General features: G+C 36.2%; 1 protein-coding gene across 1 annotated transcript in view; it reads left to right on the forward strand.

Moving 5' to 3' along the window:
* AGPS (alkylglycerone phosphate synthase) overlaps positions 1-24,817 on the forward strand; it is a 52,523-nt gene that overhangs the window by 23,002 nt on the left and 4,704 nt on the right. The window contains exons 7-19 of the mRNA XM_030454383.1: positions 426-505; positions 2,567-2,647; positions 5,738-5,863; positions 7,885-7,993; positions 8,396-8,523; positions 10,866-10,917; positions 12,514-12,590; positions 14,420-14,532; positions 14,739-14,808; positions 15,566-15,627; positions 16,988-17,077; positions 17,435-17,534; positions 19,216-19,273. Of these exons, the coding sequence (XP_030310243.1) occupies positions 426-505; positions 2,567-2,647; positions 5,738-5,863; positions 7,885-7,993; positions 8,396-8,523; positions 10,866-10,917; positions 12,514-12,590; positions 14,420-14,532; positions 14,739-14,808; positions 15,566-15,627; positions 16,988-17,077; positions 17,435-17,534; positions 19,216-19,273 (1,146 nt within the window). The remainder of the gene's footprint in view (positions 1-425; positions 506-2,566; positions 2,648-5,737; positions 5,864-7,884; positions 7,994-8,395; positions 8,524-10,865; positions 10,918-12,513; positions 12,591-14,419; positions 14,533-14,738; positions 14,809-15,565; positions 15,628-16,987; positions 17,078-17,434; positions 17,535-19,215; positions 19,274-24,817) is intronic.

The following is a 24,817-nucleotide window of genomic DNA, read 5'->3' on the forward strand; positions in this document are numbered from 1 at the left end:
AGGTTAGTATTGCATTACTGTATTAGGTAGACTTGTTAAGCCAACTTTTCTTATAGAAGTGTAGTGGCTTCCATAGTGTTCTCGGAAGAATATACAGAAACAATAGCTATCTCTGTTTCTTGGGTGGCAATGTTATTTCTTGCTCTTCCTTGTTTTAAAACTATTCTGGATAGAAGCAGATGAGCTGGTCACAGAATTTCATGGTTAGTTATCAAGTGCTGTTAAAGCATTGTCAGCTCCAATGCTGCATTGATTTTGTAAAAAACAGTTTGGAAGAAGGGACAATCTTAAAAGCCTAATCAGTAGCCTCCATCAGTTAATTTCTGCTCTAAGTTCAGTATCAAAAAGGAGGGAGAAAAGGAATGTTGTTTGTGAATAAAAGCTACCTGAGAATTTTCATAACAATGTCACTCCTATATTTGCAGGAGGAACAAGTGTCTCTAGTGCTCTTGAATGTCCTGAAGAAGAAAAAAGAACAATTATCTCACTGGATACATCACAAATGGTATGTTGTAATTTTTTTTTTTTGTAAACTATGCTGTAGGTACTTTGAATATTCATCACTAGAGAATGGCACTTCTTTCTTTGCAAGAATAAAGCGGGGATTTAGGAAGTGTTAGCGTGTACCACTAATGATTAAATAGGTACTCCTTGAGCTGAAGTGAAATTTTGCTTGTGTTAGCCCTGTACTACTTCATATGACCTGTATGTATTTAATAAGAAAAAACTCAATACTATTAAGCCTTCTTAGCAGACTTTTAAATGAAAATCAGAGGTAGCTACTACTCTTCTATAGGAACGTCTATCTGAGGCTAAATGAAAAATTAGGAGAAAATTACTTGTTACTGCAAATCCACTAGTTTTTACAGATATACTTTACACAAAAGTTGGTAAGGTGAGTTAATATCTGTAAATCATCTTGAAGGATCCACTAAAAAAATAAAATAATATAAAAATAAATAAATAAATGTCAGGTTTATAGCTTTATGGCAGTCTAGAAATAAAGCTTTGCAAAATCTAATACTAAGTTTCATCTTTCCGATATGAGGGATCTTTATACTTCTGAATGGGTAGTGTTATAACTATGTGACAATGAGATGCTTCAGAAACAGTTCTGTATCTTTGAGGTAAGGCTCTGCTGCCTCTGAGCACCTGCCTTGAAGGTAAGACTTGGATTCTGGCTCCGTTTTCTATACTCAGTGGTGCTTCAGTTAAGTTTCTCAGTGTGTAAAAAAGGATCTTTTCTGCAAAGTCTGTAGTTGTGCAATGAAGCTCTTTGGGTGGAGTGAAATCCAAGGAGCATAGCACTGACTCAGGCCTGTGTTTGAACTCTGATTCATAGCCCACAGCTTTGATTTCTGTCTGTTTTGGAAGTGGGTAAGGAATGTGGTTAATATTTATCGTGGTTTTGTGTCAGATAGATATGTAAGTGTACACTAAACTATAAAATAGACCCCTTTTATGTGTCTTGAATGGCTCTTCCAGCTGATTCTTGTAGTCAGTAATAAGGAGGGAAAATAACAAAATTAAGGTGAAAAAGAAGCATTGTTAAAACCTGTGTATCTTGGAGAAAAGATATCTGGCTAAGCTGTATCATTTTGACAGACACGGGGTACCTTCATCTTATGTGTGTGCATAGAAGCTGAATTTTGTAAGCATCTTAGATCAGTTAAGCAGTTTATGTTGAAACTGAAGGTGTCTCAAAGGAGCTGAAATAGCTTAGTTTGAATATTAGCCCAGATGTTGTGAGAGGAAAATCTTTCTAAACCACAGTTTAAGTTGGACTAGAAGGTGTCCACATTTCTGTCACTTGAAAAATCAAGGCAAAGGGAAGTTACAGCTATTCTTCTGTAAAATATTAATACACAGAATTATTATACAGGTACATTAGAAGCTGAAGCTTCTGTGGCATCCTTATTATAAACAAAGCTAAACCCATGTTTAAGTTTCTCCTTCACATGAATTGTCTGCATTAGCAAATGTGCTTAGTACACTATGAAACTTGTAGTGCTTACTCCCTGTCATGTTCAGTAGAATATACTGATGGGACAATGAGTGTCTCATCAGATAAAATGATCCTTCCAAATATCTTCAGTTTCTGAAATACTTTCATACTTTATCCTGTGTCAGTATGCAAGCTGAACTGAAATAACTGAATGCATTCTGTTTAACCCATGGAGTATGTTTCAGAACGTTTTTCTTGGTGGATACTTCATACCAAGATAGTCAGATTGAGGCACCTTAAGTTGTGATAATTGAAAGTCACTGTACTGCTTAACTTCTGCAAGAGTTTTAACTTAATTCTTTCTGGATTTTTGGCATTGTTTCTACAAACATTCTTAATATAAATTCACGGGTATGTTACTCTCTTGTAGTGGTAACTTCATAAATTGTAACCTGTTATATAGCTTTTTTGGGGGGTATGGGGGTGTCTCTTTTTCCACTGCTGTTACTGGAATTGTATTAATAAACTGTATGACCAGGCATATTGATCCTGTAGCATTAGGGAAGAAAATAAATAGCAGTCTTTAACACTTATTCTTAGTTTTGATTGGCTTTTCAACAGAATCGGATTCTCTGGATAGATGAGAAAAACCTAACAGCTTGTGTAGAAGCTGGCATTGTTGGACAAGATCTGGAAAAACAGGTACTTTTAACTTGTCAAGCATCTAGTATTTCTCTATATTGTTATTAGCTGCTCCTCATGTCTTGTCTAAGTCATTGAATTCTAGTTTACTACGTGGTGATTTTTATGCAGACTGGTGTGGTAAGCATTATATGCATGGCTATGAACCATGTCAAATTGAATACTGTATTGGATAAACATTTTTAATTTTTTTTTTTAGCTCCAGCTACAAAATGCCATAACTAGTAAGTTGAATATTCACAGGATGTAATTCTATGCTTTCTATTTCAGACCTTAGATGCACCCTTGTGAAAAGTTCAAATTGTCTTTTTTTGATGCCTGTTTTAGTCACTTTGGCCAGAGGTAGATTCCTCAGAAAGGTTAGAGCATAGAACAGCAGATGTTGCTACTTCTTCAGACCAGCTATAGAAAAGTATCAGAAAGCATGAAGAGAATTGCCCAAAGCAACGGTCCAGTGATTTGATTTGACCAGATTTGATCACCTTCATATCTAAGTGACCTCTAGTGACTTGAAAATGCAGTTTCAAATGAGCCATGGAACCCTTCTCAGGGTCTTTCTCAGTGTTCCTCTATAGTCAAGCAAGCTGTGGGTGTCTGTTATATTCTGCAGGATGTTCAGTTCTGCTTATTCAAAACGATGCATATTCTAGGACTTGCTTGATAGCTAAGTGCTGATTAAACTCTTCTTAGTGCCTAAATGTAGTTTACAAATAAGCAAAGAAAACTTGTTTTACTTGACTTCTGATGAGAAAAACATCCTTTCCTGTCTTACTTTGAGAGAACGTCTGCATTTAAATGACTTTTTTTTTCTGTAGTAGTAGTTTGTCTTTCACTACTATTTAGCCTTTAAATGACACTACTTTTCCTTTCAGTTAGCATAAGGGACAATGTTCTCTTGCTGCTTAATAGCTCTTCTGAGCTGAAATACTTCTGTCGCAGTTAGTATTTTAATATTTTTGATAAAAAACCCTTTGTTTTCAGTCAGATCTTTGACTATGAAAAGAAAGAGTACTGGCTATCAGTTTGTTCAGTATTGAACACAAACTACTATTTGTACAAAGGTTTTAAAATATGAAGTGACAGAGCACATAAGGACTTCTGTGCAAAGAATACAAAATCAGATCTACTTAGTGATGTATTTTATAAACTTACTCCATACAATTGAATTTCAGTATTACTTGTGAATAGGATGTGATTAAAACGAGGACTCCAAGTTGTGCTTGTTTTGTGTAGTACAACCTGAGCATAAGTGGCATAAGTGTGATTTTTTATTATAATTAATGCCAGTGCAGACTTCCACTGATGTACAGGTACAATGCAGAGATGTTTTAGATGGTGCAAAGAGGAAACTGCTTGAGAAGTTTTTTTGTTTGCTTTGCATATTGCTAGCATTAACTAAGCTTTGTGTTGGAAGGCTAATCTATCTTCTGTTACTCTAAGTGACTGTAGCAGCGCTATCTTGGTGGTTGGACTAAATGACCTTTAGAGGTCCCTTCCAACCCAAATTACTCTATGACTCTATGATGCTGCAGTGAAGAGGTTTGGTGCCTCTTAACAGTGTTCCTCATTTTTTTAAGTGCTGAAGTTATTTGGTATGCTATCTCATTTACTGATATAATGAACCTTATAACAGTAGCTAAAATTAAGAGCTGAATTCTAAACAACAGATTTGGAAAAACTGATGTTTGACAAAAGTTAGGCTGTAAGTGTTATGTTGGAGCTTCAAAACCAACGTATGCTTTGCAGATTTATAGCTAGTAACTCCAGTGTGATTAAGACACTATTTTCTTTGGGATAATAACTCTGGGTATTAGCAGGCTCTATAGAGAAGGTTCAAGCTACTTGATTTTGTCAGAACCGAATATGGAATAATAGCTGATAGGTGAGTACTAAAGGTGGCAAAAGGCTAAGATAGAAAAATTTTTGATACTGTTTTTTGAAATAAACATCCATCAGCTACAAAAAAAAGCGAGTACATGCTCATTTTATGGATGATGCTCTGTCTCACAACTGCCCAATACAAAGTGTAATGTTTCCTCTGTCCTGTTCTTATAACCCTGTTTGAGGAGTTAAGACCAAATGCTTTTTACCTGCACATCAGTTACAAGTTTGCAAAAGTGTGATCCTCTGTTGTGCTTGTGTTTATACAGCTTATAGAAATTGCTAAGTTATAACTGAAGAAAATTTTTTGTCATTTTGAGGAATGAAGTCTATTAAATACATGACCAGTAAGCATCTAAAACCTCACCTCCTCAGTATGGGAGAGGACCATGAACTAGATGAATCACCATAGACACTACATAGAAGTGACTAAGTTAGAAACACTTTGTACAACAGAATATAGTTAATGATCCACATTGTGTTATACTTAAATACATATGTCCAACTGGGTTGTTATCAGTTGGTCAAGTGCAAACTGATCATATCAAATGCATGAATGCTGTTATCACTTAATGTGAAACTGCTGGGTCTTTAATTCTTCCTGTCCAGCAGCTTTGGTGTTGGGATTCTGGGGGCATCAAGTCAGCTTCAGGTGCTGTGCAGATGGCAAAGCCAAGCTAATGCAGAAAAATGAGAAACAAGTGACTACTTAATGTACAGGAATGCATGATCTGCATCATAAATAGCTGACAGCTTATACAGGAAGCCCAACCAGATGGCTCTGTATTAAAACACATCACTCCTTGAGAGAATTAAATACAGGCAATTTACTCACATTTTCTGCAGATCTGCTGCATATCACATTAGGATGGAAAGAAAGAGATTAAGTATCTTACTCATTGGGAGCATTTGTGCAAAGTTGGCAGTTATAGTTTTTTTCCATATGTGTATTTGAATTTGTACCTTATGAATAGAGATCTTAGTTTCAAAATACGAGTGAGGAGTATTATAGGTTGATATGTAGCCCAGCATATGCACAGTAGAAGCAGAATCACTTTGTTTATTTTACTTATCAAAGACAAAACTTGTGCCTGAATTAAATGGGTGTGTGGTCAGGATACTTTTTTGTTAAAAAAAGCCTAGAATATTGAGATTTGGAATACTTTGCAAATGTATGCTCTGTGGAATGTATTTTTTTCATTTTTTTAGCTTGCTGAAAGTGGCTTCTGTACAGGCCATGAACCGGATTCCATGGAATTTAGTTCACTTGGAGGATGGGTAGCAACACGAGCATCAGGCATGAAAAAAAACATCTATGGAAACATTGAAGATCTGGTAAATATTTCAAATTCTTTTTCTAGTTAATTATTCTGTTTGGAGGGTTAACTTACAGAATGACACCAGTTAGAGGAAAAAGGGTTAGTATGTTGCTGTTTTCCTAAAGTGACACAGTTTTGGCAGCAAATCTTTACTGAAATGCTTGTTTGCTTGCTTTTGGTATTAGTACTAATAATCCTTGTCACTGATCTAAGAGCTGATTTTATTTTGGTACTCACTGGCTTCTTCAAATAGTTGTTATACTGTTCTGCCTCTGGTGCTTTCTTCCATCATTCTGTACTCTCTGTTAATCCAGTGTAATAATTCTGTTAGATTTATAGAGTAATTCCATAAGGCCCATGTTCTCTCCTACTTGTTGTATGTTCCTGGAATTTTCTAGTTGGATCAGCTAACACTGACAGCAAGCTAGCTCTTTATACCTTTCAACCTCCCTCTAGGCTAATAGTTTTTTTCAAATCAGTATTTGGTCTAATTGACCTTGTGGTTGCACTGTGGTGAAATCTCGTGCCACCGCATGGTATGTAGGAACACTGAGGAAGGAAACAATGGACTGGAAATGGCAGTACTCTACTCTTAAATCTGTTTTAAGCATTGAAATGGTTCATCTTTTTATTAACCCAGGTAATTTTTTTAAAGCATACTTTTTGATTTTAAAAAAATTACATTTTCTAACAAATACATTGAGGTTAAATCATCACTGGTCAGACTTCACCTGTCTGTGCTTCAAACTCCCAGCTTTCTCTCAGTTTGTACAATAGCCCCTCTGCATATGTGCACATATGCATATTTTCCTTCTTTCCTTCAGCACACTCTAGGTAATGTATCCCTATCAGCTTCTAGTTAAGATGCATTTGTTTTGTGCACAGACATGATAATTTACTGTCAGTAACTGAGCTTGCAAGGAACTACACAGTATTTATTTAGCAGGTATGGCTGGCTGAAGTGTGAGTGAATGATACAATTGAGCTTGTACTGGGAGATAGGAAGTAGAAGGCTTTTCTCTCATGAAATATAACTTCAGGCTAAAGCAGCTTCTGAAATTTTGAAGAGGAGGAAATAGGATTTAAAACTGATCCAGAACAGTTCATGAGTTTCAAAATGCCACAGTGAGAGTTTCAGGGAAGTGTTTACCTTCTGAGGAAACTCTGTATTTAGAAATGGTGTGTTATATAAGCTGCCTAAAATCTACTTAGTGCAGAGTTGACACTTCATAAAATGCATATAATGAAATTCTTTAACAGCTTGGTGCGGGATGAAAAGTCATTAACTACTTGTGCTTGAAAGTTTTAAAACCATCATTTGACATTCAGTAATTTTGCTTCATTTAAAGGCTTCACTAGCAAAAAAAAATCACCCACAAAACCCAACATTCCTTTGTCTAAAATACTTTGATAAAGGATTAAAAAAATATCTTGGCTCTGTATTGCATGTGTATGAATACAGCTGGAAGCAATAACTTTGAAAGATATTTTAAAAAAAAAACCCACAACTTTCTAGCCTTACGTATGTATGTGTTATGGCAGATTCAATATTGATAATTGGTTTCACAAAGATTCCTTCTGTTTTTCTTTCTAATAGAAAGATTTTAGTAGCAACTGGTGATTGAACTACATTAACTTTATTGAGCAGCACTTCAGAAGCAGAGTTTACACCCTCACTTTTTCCTCTGAAATACTGTGCATATTTTGGATTGAAATCTTAGTATTCAAAGTGCTGTTTACACTGAAAAACAAAATAATTTTATCTAGTGAACTTAACTGCATGTAGCCAACAGTTGATTGGATTTAGCATGAACTGGAAACAATCTGTTGCATGGGCAAGCCATGCTGTGTTAGATGTAATTGTTGGTAACAGTCTTCAGGTTATCCCCAAAATTCTTGAGGCTGCCAACAGAATGTCTATAGTCTACAAAGCTGAACTGTGTCAAGCTTAGTATACACTTTGAAGAAAGTAAATAATGTGTACAAAAATCTGTGCTTAATGCTGGTGTTTATAGTCATTGCATATTGTTTAAACAGGTGATTCATATAAAAATGGTAACTCCTAGAGGAATAGTAGAAAAAAACTGTCAAGTACCTCGCATGTCAACAGGACCTGATATCCATCACTTCATTATGGGATCTGAAGGTATAAATACAGTAATTTCACATAACTGCATCTTCATTCAGTTTCTGTAATGTCTTGATTTGAGCATCTTTTGTGCTGTGGCTTCCAGTTGTGTCAATGTGTGGCATTGTGGAGGCATGGATTTCTTGTGTTACTGCAATTGAGGCCTTAATTGGATCTGTGAAATTAAACAATTAGAACAGATCTGTGGAGTTAGGTTACAAGTCTAGGAACAAACATCATGATTTAGGAGTTCACCTCATGAACAGTCAAGAGTAAATCACCTACTGCTGCAGTACTAAATTTTGGGGATTTTTGATTTATTGTTAACTTACAGCATCCCAGTAAACAGTTGTAGTACTTGCAAGTTATCCACCTAAACATCTTGAAACACTTCACAAAGTCTGTTTTTTTTTCCTTAAGGAACTCTTGGAGTGGTTACTGAAGTTACAATAAAGATACGCCCAGTCCCTGAATACCAGAAGTATGGCTCTGTGGTCTTTCCCAACTTTGAACGAGGGGTGGCCTGCTTAAGGGAAGTGGCAAAGCAGGTAAAGAAAAGCTGGATGCTGATAGCACTTGAGGAGCACACGCTGAATTTGGTTGACATTCTGAGTCAAATTGTGGATGTGCCTTTTGATGGCTTTTAGTAGGAGTTATTTGCATCTCAGCACAGAAAATTTGGCTTTGTACCTCGTTCAGTGGAGAGCTTTATCCTCAGCTTAATTCAGAACTATGTAAAAGGAAGCAATATTTAAAGGAATTAAGTTACAGCATACAAGTAAAAGGCAGCTGAATTTATGGTGCTCAAGTGACAAAGGAACAAAAGTCGTGCAGTGGAAGGATATAGCTTACATTTAGGAAACACTGAAGCACAGTGATGTGTTTAGGCAAGCTGGATATTCTGAGGTGGCAATGTGCTTTATAATAAGAGCCTTCTCAATGGTGTGGTCAACTGGTTTCAGGTAGCAAAACTCAGACATGGGTTTACAAATTATGTAATGCTTTTCCTCAAGGCTGTGCTTCCAGGCACATCTTCACTGGCTTTTACACTTACTCTTTCTTCAGGATCTTAGACTAACTTTTCTTTTCTCTGTGCAAAATTTGTCAAATAATTTCTATCAATGGTGGAATATACCCTGAATTGGGGAAGTAATTTCAGAGATGTTTTAATTAATGCCAAACTAAACATAGCTTTACATTTTTTCCAGTGATTGGTCTAAATTAATGACTTAATGTTCCAAGCCAGATGTTCAGACTGGTATGTGAATGACATGTATATGCTAGTCAGCAGCACTTAACAGTTCTTCTGTCATGCTTCTACTGCTCGTGTTTGTTCTTTCTGTTAAAGGTACCTAAGCAGACTGGAAATGCTTAATCATAGGACTGGTCAACATTTTAAGTCAACTAAGGAGCTGGTGTCTTTTCTGCAGCTATGTGCTTAGAATATGAAAATAAGGCACTATTAGCCACTTAGTGTTGCTCCATTTCCTAGCTTCTGTTGCTGCTGCTGTTTCACTGCTTACTTGAGCCTGAACTACTTATTCCTTTATTCACATTGGTTGTAATTAGTGATCACTGTCTGAAAAGCTATTTCTTGTCTGTATTGGTCTACTTTAATGTAAGAATAACAAACTTGCAGGTTGTGGGTGGATTAGTCTAAATTAAAACCGCTCATCCAACCTTCTTATGTCAACCTGTCTGGTGAGCTGTCTTAGTACTTCTTTATGTTCTTTCTTCCTATTGTGTTACCCAGTATATATTAATGATATGATGGAGGGTGTGTCAAATCAAGTGATAGAGAGTATGTGATTAAATGAAGTCTAACCTAAAATTCAGGCTTTGTCCTGGCCATCACAGATTACACAGTGCACGCCTGTGGATGAGCAGGAGCTTGTGTAATTGAATGCAGGTTTTCTTAATGGCTTTTAGATTTCTGTGCAGTGCAGAAGCTAATTGGAAGCCAGATATAGATTTTAATTGCAGTCTGATGACAGGGCATTAGTGTATTTAGTCTGGCTGGGATGAAGTTAATTTTCTTCAAAGTAGCTGTTTTGTTCTTTTGACCAAAACTGCGTTAACACACCGGGGTTTTAGCTATCAGCAAAAAGTGAATACACAGTGTTAAGGCTTTCTCTGTTTCTTACTCTTCTCCACCCAGCCAGCAGGTTGAGAGTAAACAGCTGACCCAAGCTGAGGGAAGTGGTATTGCATGCTGTATAACAACATGGTCAGACATAAAACAGGAGTGAATTTTCCAGGGGTTGCTATTGCTTGGGGACTGGCTGGATATTGGTTGGCTGTTAGTAGTAGATTGCTTTTGCATCACTCTATTTTTTCTCATTTTGCTTATTCAATTGGCTTCATGCCCTCCAATGTTTTTTTTTTACATTTGGCCTTCTGATTTCCTTTTCTGTCCCACTGTGAAGGAGTGAGCTAGCGAGCAGCTCTGTAGTGCTTAGCTGCCTGCCAAGGTTAACCCACAACAATTGGGCATTTCAGTGGATTTGTAATGTATGTGTATATTTGATTACATAGCAGTGTAAATTGGATACTCTAATCAAGTATGGTATCTTTAGTCCCTTATGGCAATTTAGCAAGGCACTCAATAGTTGAAGGTCAGAAGTTTGGACATATTTTGTGCTGCCACAAGGTTAAACTGAAAATTCTCAGTGCAGTATATCTAGACGTACCTAACAGATGTTGCTATTCAAGTGAAAACAAGTCACTCCTTATCAATGATATTGGTGGTCATAGGTCCATGGCATTAGTGTGCTTTTTTGTATGGTCTTTTTCAAGGAAAATCTGATTGTCATGAATTTCAGCAGAACTGTGTACATCATCCTTTCTTTTTATTCTTCCTCCATCTCATTCCCCTATCTTTGCCCACAAGAGATGTGCTCCTGCATCAATACGTCTTGTTGACAATGCACAGTTTCAGTTTGGTAAGTATGAGGATCATCTTGGATAAATATTTCTTTTCCAGGGGGTTTGGTTTTTAGTAGCTTAGTTCTGTTTAAGCAGTAACTCTTTTGCTCAAAATTAGACAAAGAAGGCAATGAACCAGCAGTTCAAACTCCAGCCGTAATGTGTACTTTCAGAAACAAAAGTCTGTCTGTCTCTGGGAAAACAGTGTAACTACAACAGTCAGTAAAGAGTCACTCTTCCACAAGGCTGTAGCATTGCCTGGAGTTGTGACCAAAATGCAGGACCTGACACAAAGAAGACTAAGAAGCCTTAGTGATGAATCTTGACTTCAAACAGTTTGAATACCAATTGGTATTCAACAAATGGTATTTGAATACCAATGGTATAAAGCTTTTTCAGACCAAGGAAATCGGGACCCAAGAGCCCAGCAATCCTTTCTGTGCTTGATTTGGTCACTCTTATGTTACACTATTTCTCTCAAATATGTACAACAGAAGGCAGATGCATTTTTCTTTTCTCATTGGAAAGAAATTAGACCAATTATAAGCTTTAAACCCAACACTGTATAAATTGTTGTTGTACTCTTCAGCTTTGATCTGAGGTTGCAGCTTATGCAGTCACCTCCAAAAAATAGTTTCAGGTGTGTCAATAAAGATTTTTCTGTAGTAATTATAAGGTAGGCATAAATCCAGTAATTTTTACAGATTGTGGTTTAATGAATTGTCATGTCCTTTTGTCATCTAGCACTTTTTTGTGTGCTTACTGAAGTGTGCTTGGAGGTATACTCCTTGTTTGTTCATATCTGCAGGGAGAAGCCCTTCTACTGAAGAGGAAAGGGCAGTAATCAGTTGAAGTTCTTGCTTCTTTAAAGAGGAAATACTTTTGAAGAATTTTAGAAAGGAAGTATAATGTAAATGGTGCATAACTTTTTTATGAATTAGGCTCACAGCATATAGACCAGATGCAAGACTGTTAAAGTGAAGCAGTAATGGGAGTTCAGAAGTTGCTTGTGACTAAAAACAATGGAACAAACAGTAAAAGACTTTCACCTCAATTAAACCCCTTCCTGAGGCAGAGATGTTTATCTAACAGACTCCAAGACACCATTTATATATCCTGGCAATTTTGGTTCCCATATGTTATTAAGGAAGCAATTACTAACTTTATGTAGGAAATTTTGCACAAGTGACATAACCTTTAAGGAAGAAATTGCTTAATTCCTAACTTGCACCATATTTGGCTATTGGTTTCAGTGGTTTTGGCGTAACTTTTTAAAAAGATCACTGATTTCACTTAGCTTTGTAGTATAAAAACTAATTAAGTGCTCTTCTAAATTTTTCCATGGGCTGTATACTTGTGCAGATATAAATTAGGGCAGCCTTATGTCAAATATTTGTGCACAGTTGTATGTATGCCTGTTAAAAAATTTAATAAAAACCACTTCCTAAAACATCATCTAAATGTATAGGGAGAAGTCTCATTAAAGATGATAATCAAAGTGCTCCAAGGGATTCTTGTAACTTTGGCTACCAAGCTATTTTTAATTTTGCCATTTAAGTAGGAATTTCAAGAGCGGTTTTCCTTAATGTACTTTTTTCCACTTTTTTTCAAAGGTCATGCTCTTAAACCACAAGTTGCTTCCATTTTTACATCATTTTTGGATGGACTGAAAAAATTCTACATCACAAAGGTAACTTTTGGGCTTTAATACTGTTTGGAAGTTTGTATGCTGTTCACAAAATTCAAGACTTTTGGATGCTGCCTCTGGTGCAGTTGAGGTTGAATGTAACAGAGGGTAACATTTCAGTATCTTCCCATATTTTGTCAAGGCATGATTTACCTCGTTCTTACACTGAACTAGAATTTGGAAGAATCTCAGGATATTTGTCTTGAATTGCCCAGTTAAATTGCTTTTTTGTCTTTCTGGAATTCATTCAAATTATTACCCTTTTTAATCATCTGGTGCTAAAATTTCACCTCAACTTTTGTATTAAATAGTTTGTCTTGTTACCGATTTTTCCTCTAAATTAGGTAACTGGGTATTCAAATGTAAAAAAACTGCATCGTCCTGGAGTTAGATAACTGATAGAACATTCCATTTTGATCTGATAATATCTAGTATTTTCAAGGAATGGGCTTACTTGAAGACAGTAACTAGTGCTGATTCTTCTGCTTTTTCTTGTGCTATGGAAGCAGAAAATGCCCATGTCTCTTGGGACTTCCTATCACCAAGGAACTATACCAGTTCCAATTCTTCCAACTCTGCAGAAGTAAAAACTTCTGGAGAAATGAGAGAATCGCTATATAATAATGATGCAGAGAGTCCAGGTTGGTGACCAATCTGAAGCTTTCATGTCAGAGCTCAGCCCCTTGGTGTATATGAGCAATTGCTATTTTAGAGAAATTCCCAGCAGGGTCAAAAGGTAAGACTGGAGAAAGGAGTAAATTTAATGATCTGTGGATTGATATTGCAGGTGGTACTGAGACCAAGATACTCAAATCCATCTTACAGTTCATCTGTGAATTGCTCCTTGGGGGATGGGGGGGAATCAGAATACTGAACACATGAGACTGCTCACCCAATAAAAGAATGAATTGATGCAACTTAATAGGGACAAAGTCTTTTTAGTTTACTTTTCCATGCATTTTGAGACCAGTCACTGATAAATAAATGCTGTAGGTAGTATTTGTCTACAAGTTCATAATGTAGCTAATTCTTTTAATGTCCCTTATACAGAACAGTGAACTGTTACCTGAGCATTACAGCCAAAAGATAGCAGAAGAGATGAAAGGATTCATACTAGATGAAGTACAAATATTTTTATATTATAGAAGGACATATAGAAGGGGAGGGACAGCAATCTTAATATGCCTTTATTCCTGTGCTTGGAGTTTATCACTGTAGTAACAATATGTCCTTACCTATGCAGGGAGGCTGGAACTAGATGATTCTTTCCACCCGAAACTATTATATGAGTATTTCTTCCTATTTGTTAGCCATGTTGGTTTTGTAGCAGTAGTGGATAACAACAGATCCTTTCCTTGGGGAGAATATTCTGTTTTGCAGTAGTTTTCATGGTGGGTTTTTTTCAAGGTGTCAGGATTCAATATAATTTTCAGAAATACTAATTTGGATGTCTCTGACCAAGAATCCTACAGATTTGAGTTCATTAGCTGGAGGATGGAGACATCCTGAGGTGCTTGGCCTCCTTGTTGTTTTGCTGGGTAGGGTTTTTTTGGACCCTTGTGGTACTTCTGGTTAACTTCTAGTACAGTTAATCTGTTCAGTTAAGAAAATAATCAAAAGAATAACAACCATATTTTTTTCACAGCATAGCTGTTCTGCATAAAGGATGAATTTGAATCCCTTGTCTATTAATGGAGCTACGTTTCTCCCATATCTTTCCTCTTAGTTGCAACAACACTTTTTAACCAGAGGGCATGCTGTATATTTGAAATTCTTGTTGCTTGTATTCTACCATGTAGTCTATGACATAATAATTTTTTATCTCTTTGCAGTTTAAAGGATTTGATCCCAACTTACTGTGTGTAGCTACCTTGCTCTTTGAGGGTGACAGGGAGAAGGTTCTTCAGCATGAAAAGCAAGTCTATGATATTGCCACCAAGTTTGGGTATGCTTTTCAAGGAACTCTTTTCATGTAAAGCTGGGAGCTAACTGTCTGGGAAAAAAAAATAAGATTACCATATTTTGTAGTTACTGTATAGATACATTCTCAATTTGCTAGTGGCAACAATAATTTAATTTTCTTTTTAAATTTCTTTTTTGAAACCAATGTCTACTTTCATGGAAAGTTAATTAAATTCTTGTTAATTGCAGTGGCTTGGCAGCAGGAGAAGATAATGGACAGAGGGGATATATGCTGACATTTGTCATTGCTTACCTTCGGGTAGGTCACCTTTTGTCTGCCTACTGAAAATTCTTTTAATTAATATAACAAAGCAGAATGATGCCTTTTTGAAGATCCTTTCTCTGAAATTTAAATGCAAGTTGCCTTGGATGACACACAACCTCTGGATAAAGCTTGAGATATCTCCCATTTCTGACTCCTGTTTACGCTTGGAAATTCATCTGCAAAACCCTGGAAAAGCATTAATTTATGAACTTGTTAAGAAAATAGTTTCTGATAAAGGGTAGAGAAAATTAGATTGAAGAATGCATTAGCAGTCGCTAAATAAACATGATCAGACTTATAAATGTACAGGTGAAGGGTGGGAGAGTATTTGAAGTACTCATGTGTTCAGTCTACTCTTCCTCTTCTTTGGACATCTGCTTATGGCTGTAGTTTGAATCAAAATTCCAGAACAAAAGGACCTTTAGTCTGAACTGCTGCAACTGTTCTTATGAATTTCAGTCTTACTGTTTAAGTGAGATTTTTTTTTTCAGATTAGTATGCACCTCCTGAGTGCTAGGTTTTATTTAGCTTTTATAGTCATGAACAAATTACTTTGTCCATGTTGCCTTCATTTCATACGGTTGTAGCAGGAAGAATGTCTAAAGTCACTGGGTCAGATGGGTGTTTTTCCTAAATATACTTTGTTTTTCTCACAAATGAACTATAGTTGCTCAGTTGTTAGCTGTGTAACATACACTGGAATCCCAGATGTTGGTGCTGGATGTTACTGACAATTTTCTTTATTTATTAGGACCTTGGGCTGGATTACTATGTAATAGGAGAATCATTTGAGACATCTGTTCCTTGGGATAGGTAAACCATGTTTATTCGTCAGATTTGCTTGATTTCATTAAAATCACTCCAAACTCATGCTTGCTTATGGGGAAACAATTTTATTTAGGCCTTATGTGTATTGGAGGCTCCCTGACGTGTCTCAAGTCTGGCACCTGTGTGTCCTTGCTAGTGAATTACATGTCAGGATTTTGTAAGTGCAATGTAAGCAAGCATTCAGTATTTGAAATTGCTTGATTTAGGAACAATGGTGACATTAACTGTATTGTGTGAGGGGCAGATGTGTGGGATCAGCAGTGTGCCTCAAACAGAAAAATTGGCAGTGAAAATTAAAAAAAAAAGATGAAATAAATATTTACTTTTAAAGAGTAAAATTTTTGTCCAAGATAAATCTTGTTCCTAATTTTATTTTGTATGTTAGGAACAGCTGAAAAACACTTGACCTCAACAGTGTCTAATACATGAAATCAGTTTAGACGTTTCTGTACCTTTGGTAAACCATAAACACATTGATGCAGGATATAAAGTGTTTTGAATGAGCTTTGCAGTATTTAGTACAAAGTAGAAAGTGTGTGAAGTGTGATGACTTAAGCTGGCAAGCCTGTATTCTTGCTATTGAATTTTGTGGCAGGGAAGTTCCAACCTCTGCTTTGTGTTTCCAACTTTGTGCAAAGTGTCTCAATCTGAATTGTATACTGAACTGTACACTGTCAGACCTTTGTGGGAGAAGATATAACTAAAGAAATAGTATTTTCAAAAACAGTAATTTCTTTCAATTGTTCTAGCACTTTCGATGCACCTGGGTCTGCCCTGGAAGGAAAATAATAAAAGCAAAACCTTATGAAAAGGCTTAATAGCTTGTTGCCATATTAGAACTGTAATATTTCAAGCTGATAAACTAATGCACAGCTGGAGCATCTTCAGTTTCGGCATTGCAACATACCAAAGTTGTGGTATTTGCAGTGTATACACTAGAGTTCTCAAGCTCTCTACTTTGAAATTATCAACCACTTGGCCAAAAAATTTAAGGCTGTTTAGCTGAGAAGATAAGTAAAGATTTTCAGAACTGGCTAACTTCCATTTTTTGAACACTTTTCACTCCTAATCGTTATGGTAAACAGCTCTCATTACCTACTCTGCCTCAGAGGAAAACCTGCTATTCATGAGAAGTACAGGAAAAGCAATGCTAGTGAAATCTTGAGATAAGGACTATTTTAATTATAGAATAAAATCTAAGCTGTTTAAAACTGGTGCTAGAAGGCAGTGTTCTGTTTTATTTGATTATATTTTTGTAAAAGTTTACCAAAGCTGACCTTGTGTTTTAGTAAGTTTTATAAAATGTATACTAAAATATTATATTTTAATGTGGTTTCTGTTACAGGGTTTTGGACCTCTGTAGGAATGTAAAAGAAAGGATAGTAAGAGAATGCAAAGAAAAGGGTGTTCAGTTTGCTCCTCTTTCCACCTGCAGGTAAGCCATGTAACAACTTGTTTTTTCTTGAATGTGTGACTAGTAAGAGAACTAAGGTAGAGGTCATTAAACTTGCTAGTTAGTAGGTGAAATGCATTTATTTATGACCTTACAAACACTAGTAATGCTGACTTTCCTCTTTAACCTGCAAGTCCATTACATGTAAGAGTGACCAATGAAAGGGATCAGTAGCACTTGATTAGTCTGGCATTGAGTGCATACTTGCATGAGCAAAAATGGATAAGCTTTTTTTAAAAAGTTACCTTTTTGAATAAGAACTTTATGAATTGTGTAATGTCACATAATAGGTAGCTAAATATCATAAAGCTTTGTTTGTAATGAAGTTTTCTTCAACAGGGTGACACAGACTTATGATGCAGGTGCATGTGTATACTTCTACTTTGCCTTTAACTACAGAGGAATTAGTGACCCTATTCATGTCTATGAACAAATTGAGGTAAGAACAATAAATAATTCAGGGGGACAGGGAGAAGCTGATGCTTCAATCGTATATACTGAACTCATTGGCTAAGCTAAGTGAATTTTGCAGTAAAGAGCTCAAAAGTCTGATCATTAGTAACTAGAGAAGGGTGTGCACCACAAAGGAGGGTGACCATTGTAGACCTTGATAAACACAACTGCAGTACAGGAAGGCTCGAACTGAGTTTTAGTTTTTGGTTGATAAACTATCAACCACGAAACCCAAATCAATGGGTTTCCATAGCTCCACTTTTTGCAAAGCTGCTTCTTTCACATAGTACTCAAGTTGTCTTGGAAATACAGGTAAAACTTGAAAAAAAAAATGGTAAAAATCTTAAGATACTTTATTAATAGGGAATGTGTAGGGAATGATGACCGAGTGTATCTCTATCCTGTTCGAGAGAACTAACTGCCCTGTTTTGTTCTGTTTAGGTGTAGGTAAGTGCTGGTCTAAGTCTACTGTGGCAGATCATTTGTAAACTGCTCTGACATTTACCAAAAGCTCAGGAGTAGCTCTGCTTTAATACTTTGGTGAAACACTATTACCATGTTAAGGGAAACTCAGATCTGTGTTAACTTGACATAGAAGGCCTAAAGACAAACTGTTCTTCATATCCTACCATTTGATTCATATGCTAAACCTTAAGCCCTAGAAAACTGCTAATAGGACTATGAAAAAATAGTCTGTGTTTGCAACTAGGATACCATTATTTTCATTCTAAGAAATTTCTCTTTACCTTGACAAGCAGATGCAAAGATTTATCTATAAGTTCTGAGGCTTCTGTGCTGTTGAATCCAGGGCACTGGAGAATGTAATATGAGTGCTTTTTAAATAAAACTTTATACTTAGTTATTACTGTATGTTGAAATCTGCCATGTGATCACCTGGGTGCATGTGTTCTGTTGTAGGTGACTAAGCTTAACCTAACAAAGTGAGTTTGCCAACCAAGTTATAAGCACTCTGTGGCAGACTGAAAAATTTTCTAATTGCATAGGTATGGTAATAAACAGTATTCCTAAAAAGGTACACTTTTTGAAAAAACTTCTAGTTCTTGCACTTAAAGTTCTTTATTACAGCCTTCTAAGCTAACTGTTCATAATCGGAGTTAGATGGGAAAGAAGATTCTAGAGCTTGAAAGTGTTCAAATATTTATTAAGATGAAAAAAAAAAATCTAAATTTTGTTTTCTGCCACAAACTTCACCCATGAAAGAATTGCCACTTGTAAAGTACCTCAGTTTCTCAACTAGAATGTTAGAGATCTGAGTCTAAAATCTGGTCTGAATCTTTAATCACTCTGGGGAGGTTATTTTCAGACTTCTTTATAATGCCTTTTCAGTAGGCACTTAACCATCTTCCAGATGAGCATCCCAAAGGCTAGAATATATTAGTTTTGGCAAGGAGGAAATTATTCTGAATATTCCACTCTGGAATAATGATATGTTGTTAGATATGTCATTTAAAGTGTATGGGCTTTAATGTTTATTTGGAAGATCTCCACTTACATGTCTCTGCAGACTTAAAGAAAATATTTACCTGTATTTTGTATCCTTACTTATGAAACTTTTCATACACCTGTATGAAATGAGCATGATGGCAGGCATTTCAATAAAAGCAAACATTTGTGCATTTGCTGATGAATAAATCTTTCCAATTTAGAGGGCTGCTAGAGAAGAAATACTTGCCAATGGAGGAAGTCTGTCACATCACCACGGAGGTAATGTTCCTGGTCTTTTTGATAATGCTAGATATTTATGATTTTATAATGCTAAATATTCATGTGTATATGAAAAAGCTGATAATAAACTTTGATAATAAACTAGAAACTTCTTACCTGTTTGCCAGACTTTCAGGGAAAGTGTCCCTAGACCTGGTTTGCTTGGCATCAAGTCACTCGAGTCACCATGTGCTTTCTTTATGACCATCAGCTGATTCAAACCCTTGATAGGAAGTGTACAGTTTGAGAACTTGAAAATGTAATTGATCCGTTTGTCTTAAGCAAATTCTACTGAACCTTGTGCAGTGGTATGTTCAGTTAAAGATCTTAAAAGAGTTTCACAGTTTTAAGACAGTTTAGTGTCTCTTTTGGCTCAGTGAATGTTGTTAGCCTTAATTTCAGAGCACTTAGTGAAAGTAGCTGCATAACAGAGCCAGCCATTTTAAACTGGCCTGTGCTGCAATTTCCTCTTCCTTGCATAATTGATTTATTAAGTATTGGTATTACTGGCTTGCTGTCTGCTAACTTCTGCTTATTCAGTTTTCTCTGTTTGGGAATTACTTGTCCTGTGTTATTAGCCTCTTTACAAGCTATTTTATGCTTTAATATTTTATGTCACGTACAAGTGATTCTTCATGTACCTGATGCTTTACATATACTATTCCCACATATTCAAATACCCTGATTTGATTGCATGTATCCTATGTAATGCTGTAAATCTCAGATTTCAGGAAGACTTGAGAAGTCAGTTTCATTTAAAGAAGCAAGCTACCCAAACTCAGCACATTTCTTTTCTATTTTCTTGGAGCGTTGTCTGTCCACAAAAATAAGAGCAAAGAGAAAGAAGACTAATGATTTTAAACTAGATAATTCTGTAATTCTAAAAGCTTGGTATGGGGGAAACATGAGGGCAGAAACTGCTTTGAAACATGCTGATGCCTTCTGGAGTTGAAAACAGCTCTAGCTAAAAGTTTCAGGCATCTAGCTTTGTGGTAGAAAGTGATGCAGACTCTGCTTTTAGCAATGTCAGAATATGGAAAGATATGCAAGTGATGATAATACGAGTGGAAGCGATTTCAGTATTTTTTGTTTCATATGCTTTATGAAATTTATGAAATATGCTTTATCCTCTGATTAAACTTTTAATTTGGTGGTATAGTGGGCTAGTCAATGGGATGGGAAATTATCTGCTTGATGTACTACTGCACTCTCCCCTGCTGTGGCAGCTGTATTTTACCGTGACTGGTACTTTATCCATTAACTTGCATGCAGCTGGAGCTTGTCACATGTTTGGATGCATTTGCCCTCCCCGTATGAAACCTTGCTTACAGCATATGTTGAGCAAGAAAAAAGCATTTTCAAACCCTTTGCAAGCTTGAACTTTGAATGCAAAGATATGGAAAACTTTTGTTTCTATTAGACTAGTTATGCTTCTGTTGTAGGCAGGACACTGATATTTTCTGCTTTGAATGTTTGTGTGCCAGTTTGTGTGACATTCAAGATCCATTTCTTCCAGTGATTAGTAGATGTGCCACTGAGAATTACCCTAATAGTATGAGTTCTGGTTACTGACCTTCAGGCCTTGTCACTCTTAATGCTGCTAAGAGTGGTCTATTGTATGGAGTAAAGGAAAATACTGGTGCAATTTCTTTTAGTATTTGTCTTGTAATTGTGATTAATAACAGTTGTTTTCACTATCTGGAAACAGACAGACTGGTTTGTTGGCCTACAATCATGCTGTGATAAATGGAGCTATTTTAACTCTGGCTTTGTGTATCAAAGAAAACAGATGTAGTCTGGGACTTGAGGCTATAGGAAATACAAAGCCTGCTTACGTCAATCTTCATACACTTCTTGAGTGAAGAAGTCATATATAATAGTTTGAGATGTATAAAGCTTTAAATTACCTAACATCTGGGGAAGTACTAACTGCAAGTAGACACATAGCTGCATTTTACAGTGAGAACTGAAATCATGATACTTTTAACTTTACTAAGAGTAATTTCAGTCAGACTTTACTTTGGATCTTATTTTAATCTCAATATCTCTTCTCCCTCCAGACCAATGAAAAATGCTGTAACCTTTAGGCAAAACTCACTAACAGTAGCAATACTGTGAGAAGGTTTTCTCCCCTCACACCCTGCAATAACTTTTGAAACTTAAAACCTGTAAGAAGCACAGCTTTTATTTGTTAATGGATTACAAAAGATCACACCTTGTAATATCTAAAATCAGCAACATTCCAACAAAGAAGCTGGAGAAATGTATCAATACCAGCCTTGTACAGCAAACATCTCATGAACATAAGCTGTAGAAAAGCCATATTCATCTATGTATTGAGTTATCCTTTCAATATAACAATCACTTATAATTGCGAGGCAGAATATTTGGAATTTTTTTATAAATCTGGGTATAATTTCTATGACACTACAACTAAAATGAATTTGTCCTTTTAATCAAATTTTATTTTTTGAAGTCCTTCTTGCTCTTGAATTTCAACTATTTAAATCTAATTGGTAAGCATCAGGAATGGTTTTCCTACTTAAGTATTAGTATTGTTAATGTTTCTGGATTATGTAATGAATTTATGTTTAGGAAGAATCAGAGGCATGTGTGTTGCTCTAAAAATTCTCTCAGCATACAAAGCTGATTAGGTAGGAACTTCTTAGACTATCGGAAACTGGCATCAGAAATTGATCATTATAGAGAAGGTGGGGTTTTTAGTTGTTTTTTTTTCTTTAATTTTTTTTTTGTAAGAATGTGGCAGTCTTGTCTATGTGTGGTAGGTCAGTTTCACGCTAAATTTGTTGTGACCAAACTGCAGAGAAGCTTCTTAGTTGTTTTAAAGTAGTTCTAAATGTGTGATGCTGAAGTGGTTTCGTATGTCTTCTTTGTCCCTTCTAATTAATTTGTGACATAGTAGACATTTTTGAGAGGTATTCAGGAATTAGGTATTTAATGAAATTGTACAGTCTTGATTGTGGTTTTCACCCTGCCCCAACTATGTCCTAGTCTTCAAAGGTGATAGTGCACATCTTCAAACAGCTTTGATTCTCCTGCTTTTTTGGCCAGTGACTATCTTTAGATTTCAGTTGTGTAAGCAAGGATTGCTAGACTTAACTTCTAGAAACTTAGCATTCAAAAAGCAGCATTAGAAATTAAAATTTCATGTACATTCAAATTTAAGTTTAGATAAATGATTTTTCTTACACCTATATAAAACTAAGGAACAGTGTAATAATTAATGATGGTTTTGCTTGCAGGAAGTGTTCTTGTGTTAAAACTTGTTACTTAAGGAAACAATTATTACATTGTGGGTTTGAGGAAAATACTTTAATTTTGACACCTTAATAGGACTAATTTTCTTCCACATTCTAGACAAATGGGCTAGTTTATCATTGTAATTCGATGCAATTCTTTGTCTGCATTAAGTGGCTGTGGCTTAAACTATACATTGCAGTAATTAACCCACACAAACTACAAAATCTGCAATTATATAATTCTCTTATGAGGAGTGTTGAACATATTCTTTTCTCCTTTGCACAGGAAAAGTATCATCTTACTTCTTAGTTAAGCACTGGAGACTGATCATACTTTAATCAGTAGAGCAAACTCTAATTTTGAATGAGGACTTTAGTCTCTATCTGACAAGTATCATAGTTTAACCTTATATGAAGTAATATAACAATGCAGCTGTATTTTCCTCCTTGTTGAAACTGTTAATAGAATAGTCATCTTTATGGTCTTTTCCACCAAATAAATGTGAAGGAGGTTCTCATTAAGCAACAGTGCACTTGAAAGTACTCATGTTGTTTAAATAATCAAGTGAAAATGTGCCAGGTGTGATGGTAAGTGTTAATTATGTAGTAGACTTCAGGTACACTGCAATATACTCCAGTTCTACCATGGTATTAGATTAGTTCACTGACCTTTGTCAGTATTGCTGCATTGTCTCTGAAGAGCCATAACCTATTAAGCAATTTCTAAGAGTGGAGAGATGTTTTCCATAGAGACAGACAGACTCAGGAAGAGCACACAACAGCCAGAAGAGCCCAATCCCTTTTCTGACCTATTACTGTTGCTTCTTTTGCAGAGCTATTCTGCAATAAATGCCTTTTTAAGTTGAAAGGGCTGGAGCAGAGAAAGTCTAGGGCCATGTGCAGTGCCACTGGAGCCTGTGCCCATTGGATCCACACTGCTATAAATGTGTTCTGCGTGGGTTTTCCGAGGATCCAACAACTACACTAAAATTTTCCTTACAAGACTGTTCATTGTCCTTGAGTACTTCATACTCCAAAAAGAAGAAAGCCAGTTGCTACCTGTATTTTCTTTCCTAACAGATTAAAAGGGCACTGAAAGCATGAACAACTTTTCTAATGGATCTAGCTAAGGGCTGAGCCAGCATGTGTGAGAACTGGGAAAAAGTTACTTATCCTGCTCACATTTTTCTCTCCTGCATGGACTATAATGTTGACAAAATTTGAAAGTACTGAAAAAACCTGTTTTGGACTGTCTTTGTTGCTACTGGACAAGATTCTTGCATTCTGGCCTGAATTACTCTGTGTGAAGTAGACTCTCAGTTACACTAGCATGTTTGTACTCTATATAATAGACTGGGCTTCAGATGTGATTTCAAGCTTCCCAGCACTGAATGTTTTAAAGCATTAGACTTCTCGGTGCACCTCAGGAACAGGGCACTTGTGACTTGAAAACTAATTCTGTCACATATCATCTTGCATAATTATGATGCAAGGCTGTGTCTTCGGGAGGAAGGAAATGCAAGAAAGAGCTGTATTAGTTTCCATTTCGAGCCACACAGGTTTTGTGTGTATAGCTGAGTCACTACTGAACAAGCACTGACTTGTTAAGCTACTGCGAATTGATTGTACCATGTTAAGCTCATTTGAGAATCTTATTAGTACTGTTATGATGTAGCCTATAGAATCAGATGACTTTGATCTTGGTTTTTTTAATGGAGAAAAGGTATACTGGGCTTAGTGAAGCAACTTTGCCCGTGGGAATTATTTTTACATTCCTGTTAACACATTTTACTACTATGTGTTTTTCTTCCTTCTCATCCCTTCTCATCCTTGAAGTTAATTCGGTTGTCCTATGGAGGAGGAACAGAATTACTTACAGGGCAGCACTAAACTGAAGTAAACCAAATACAAATATTGTTTTTCCAAGTCTTTTCTAATGTCTCTTCAGACATTAGGACCAGCTGCCTAGGGCAGTAGTGAAGCCACCATCCCTGGAACTATTTAAGTTGTACAGACACAGTACAGGGACATGCCTTAGTTAAGGCCTTGTTATGTTAGTGGTTGGACTCAGTGATTTTGTAGGTCTTTTCCAGACAAGGAAATTCTGTGATTCTGTGAGTGGTGCTCTCATTTGTACAAAGGCTTTCCTTCAGCTTAGAATTCTAAGAGCAGGATTGCTTCAGTGCTTATTTATGCCAAGATGAGAATTCAAGTAGCTGAAAAATCCATGATGTGAGCAGTAGGAGCAGGGGTTCAACCTACTGTTAGCAAGGGGTTAAAATCT

This window comes from Calypte anna, chromosome 7 (assembly GCF_003957555.1).
Source record: "Calypte anna isolate BGI_N300 chromosome 7, bCalAnn1_v1.p, whole genome shotgun sequence".
Taxonomy (NCBI): Eukaryota; Metazoa; Chordata; class Aves; order Apodiformes; family Trochilidae; genus Calypte; species Calypte anna.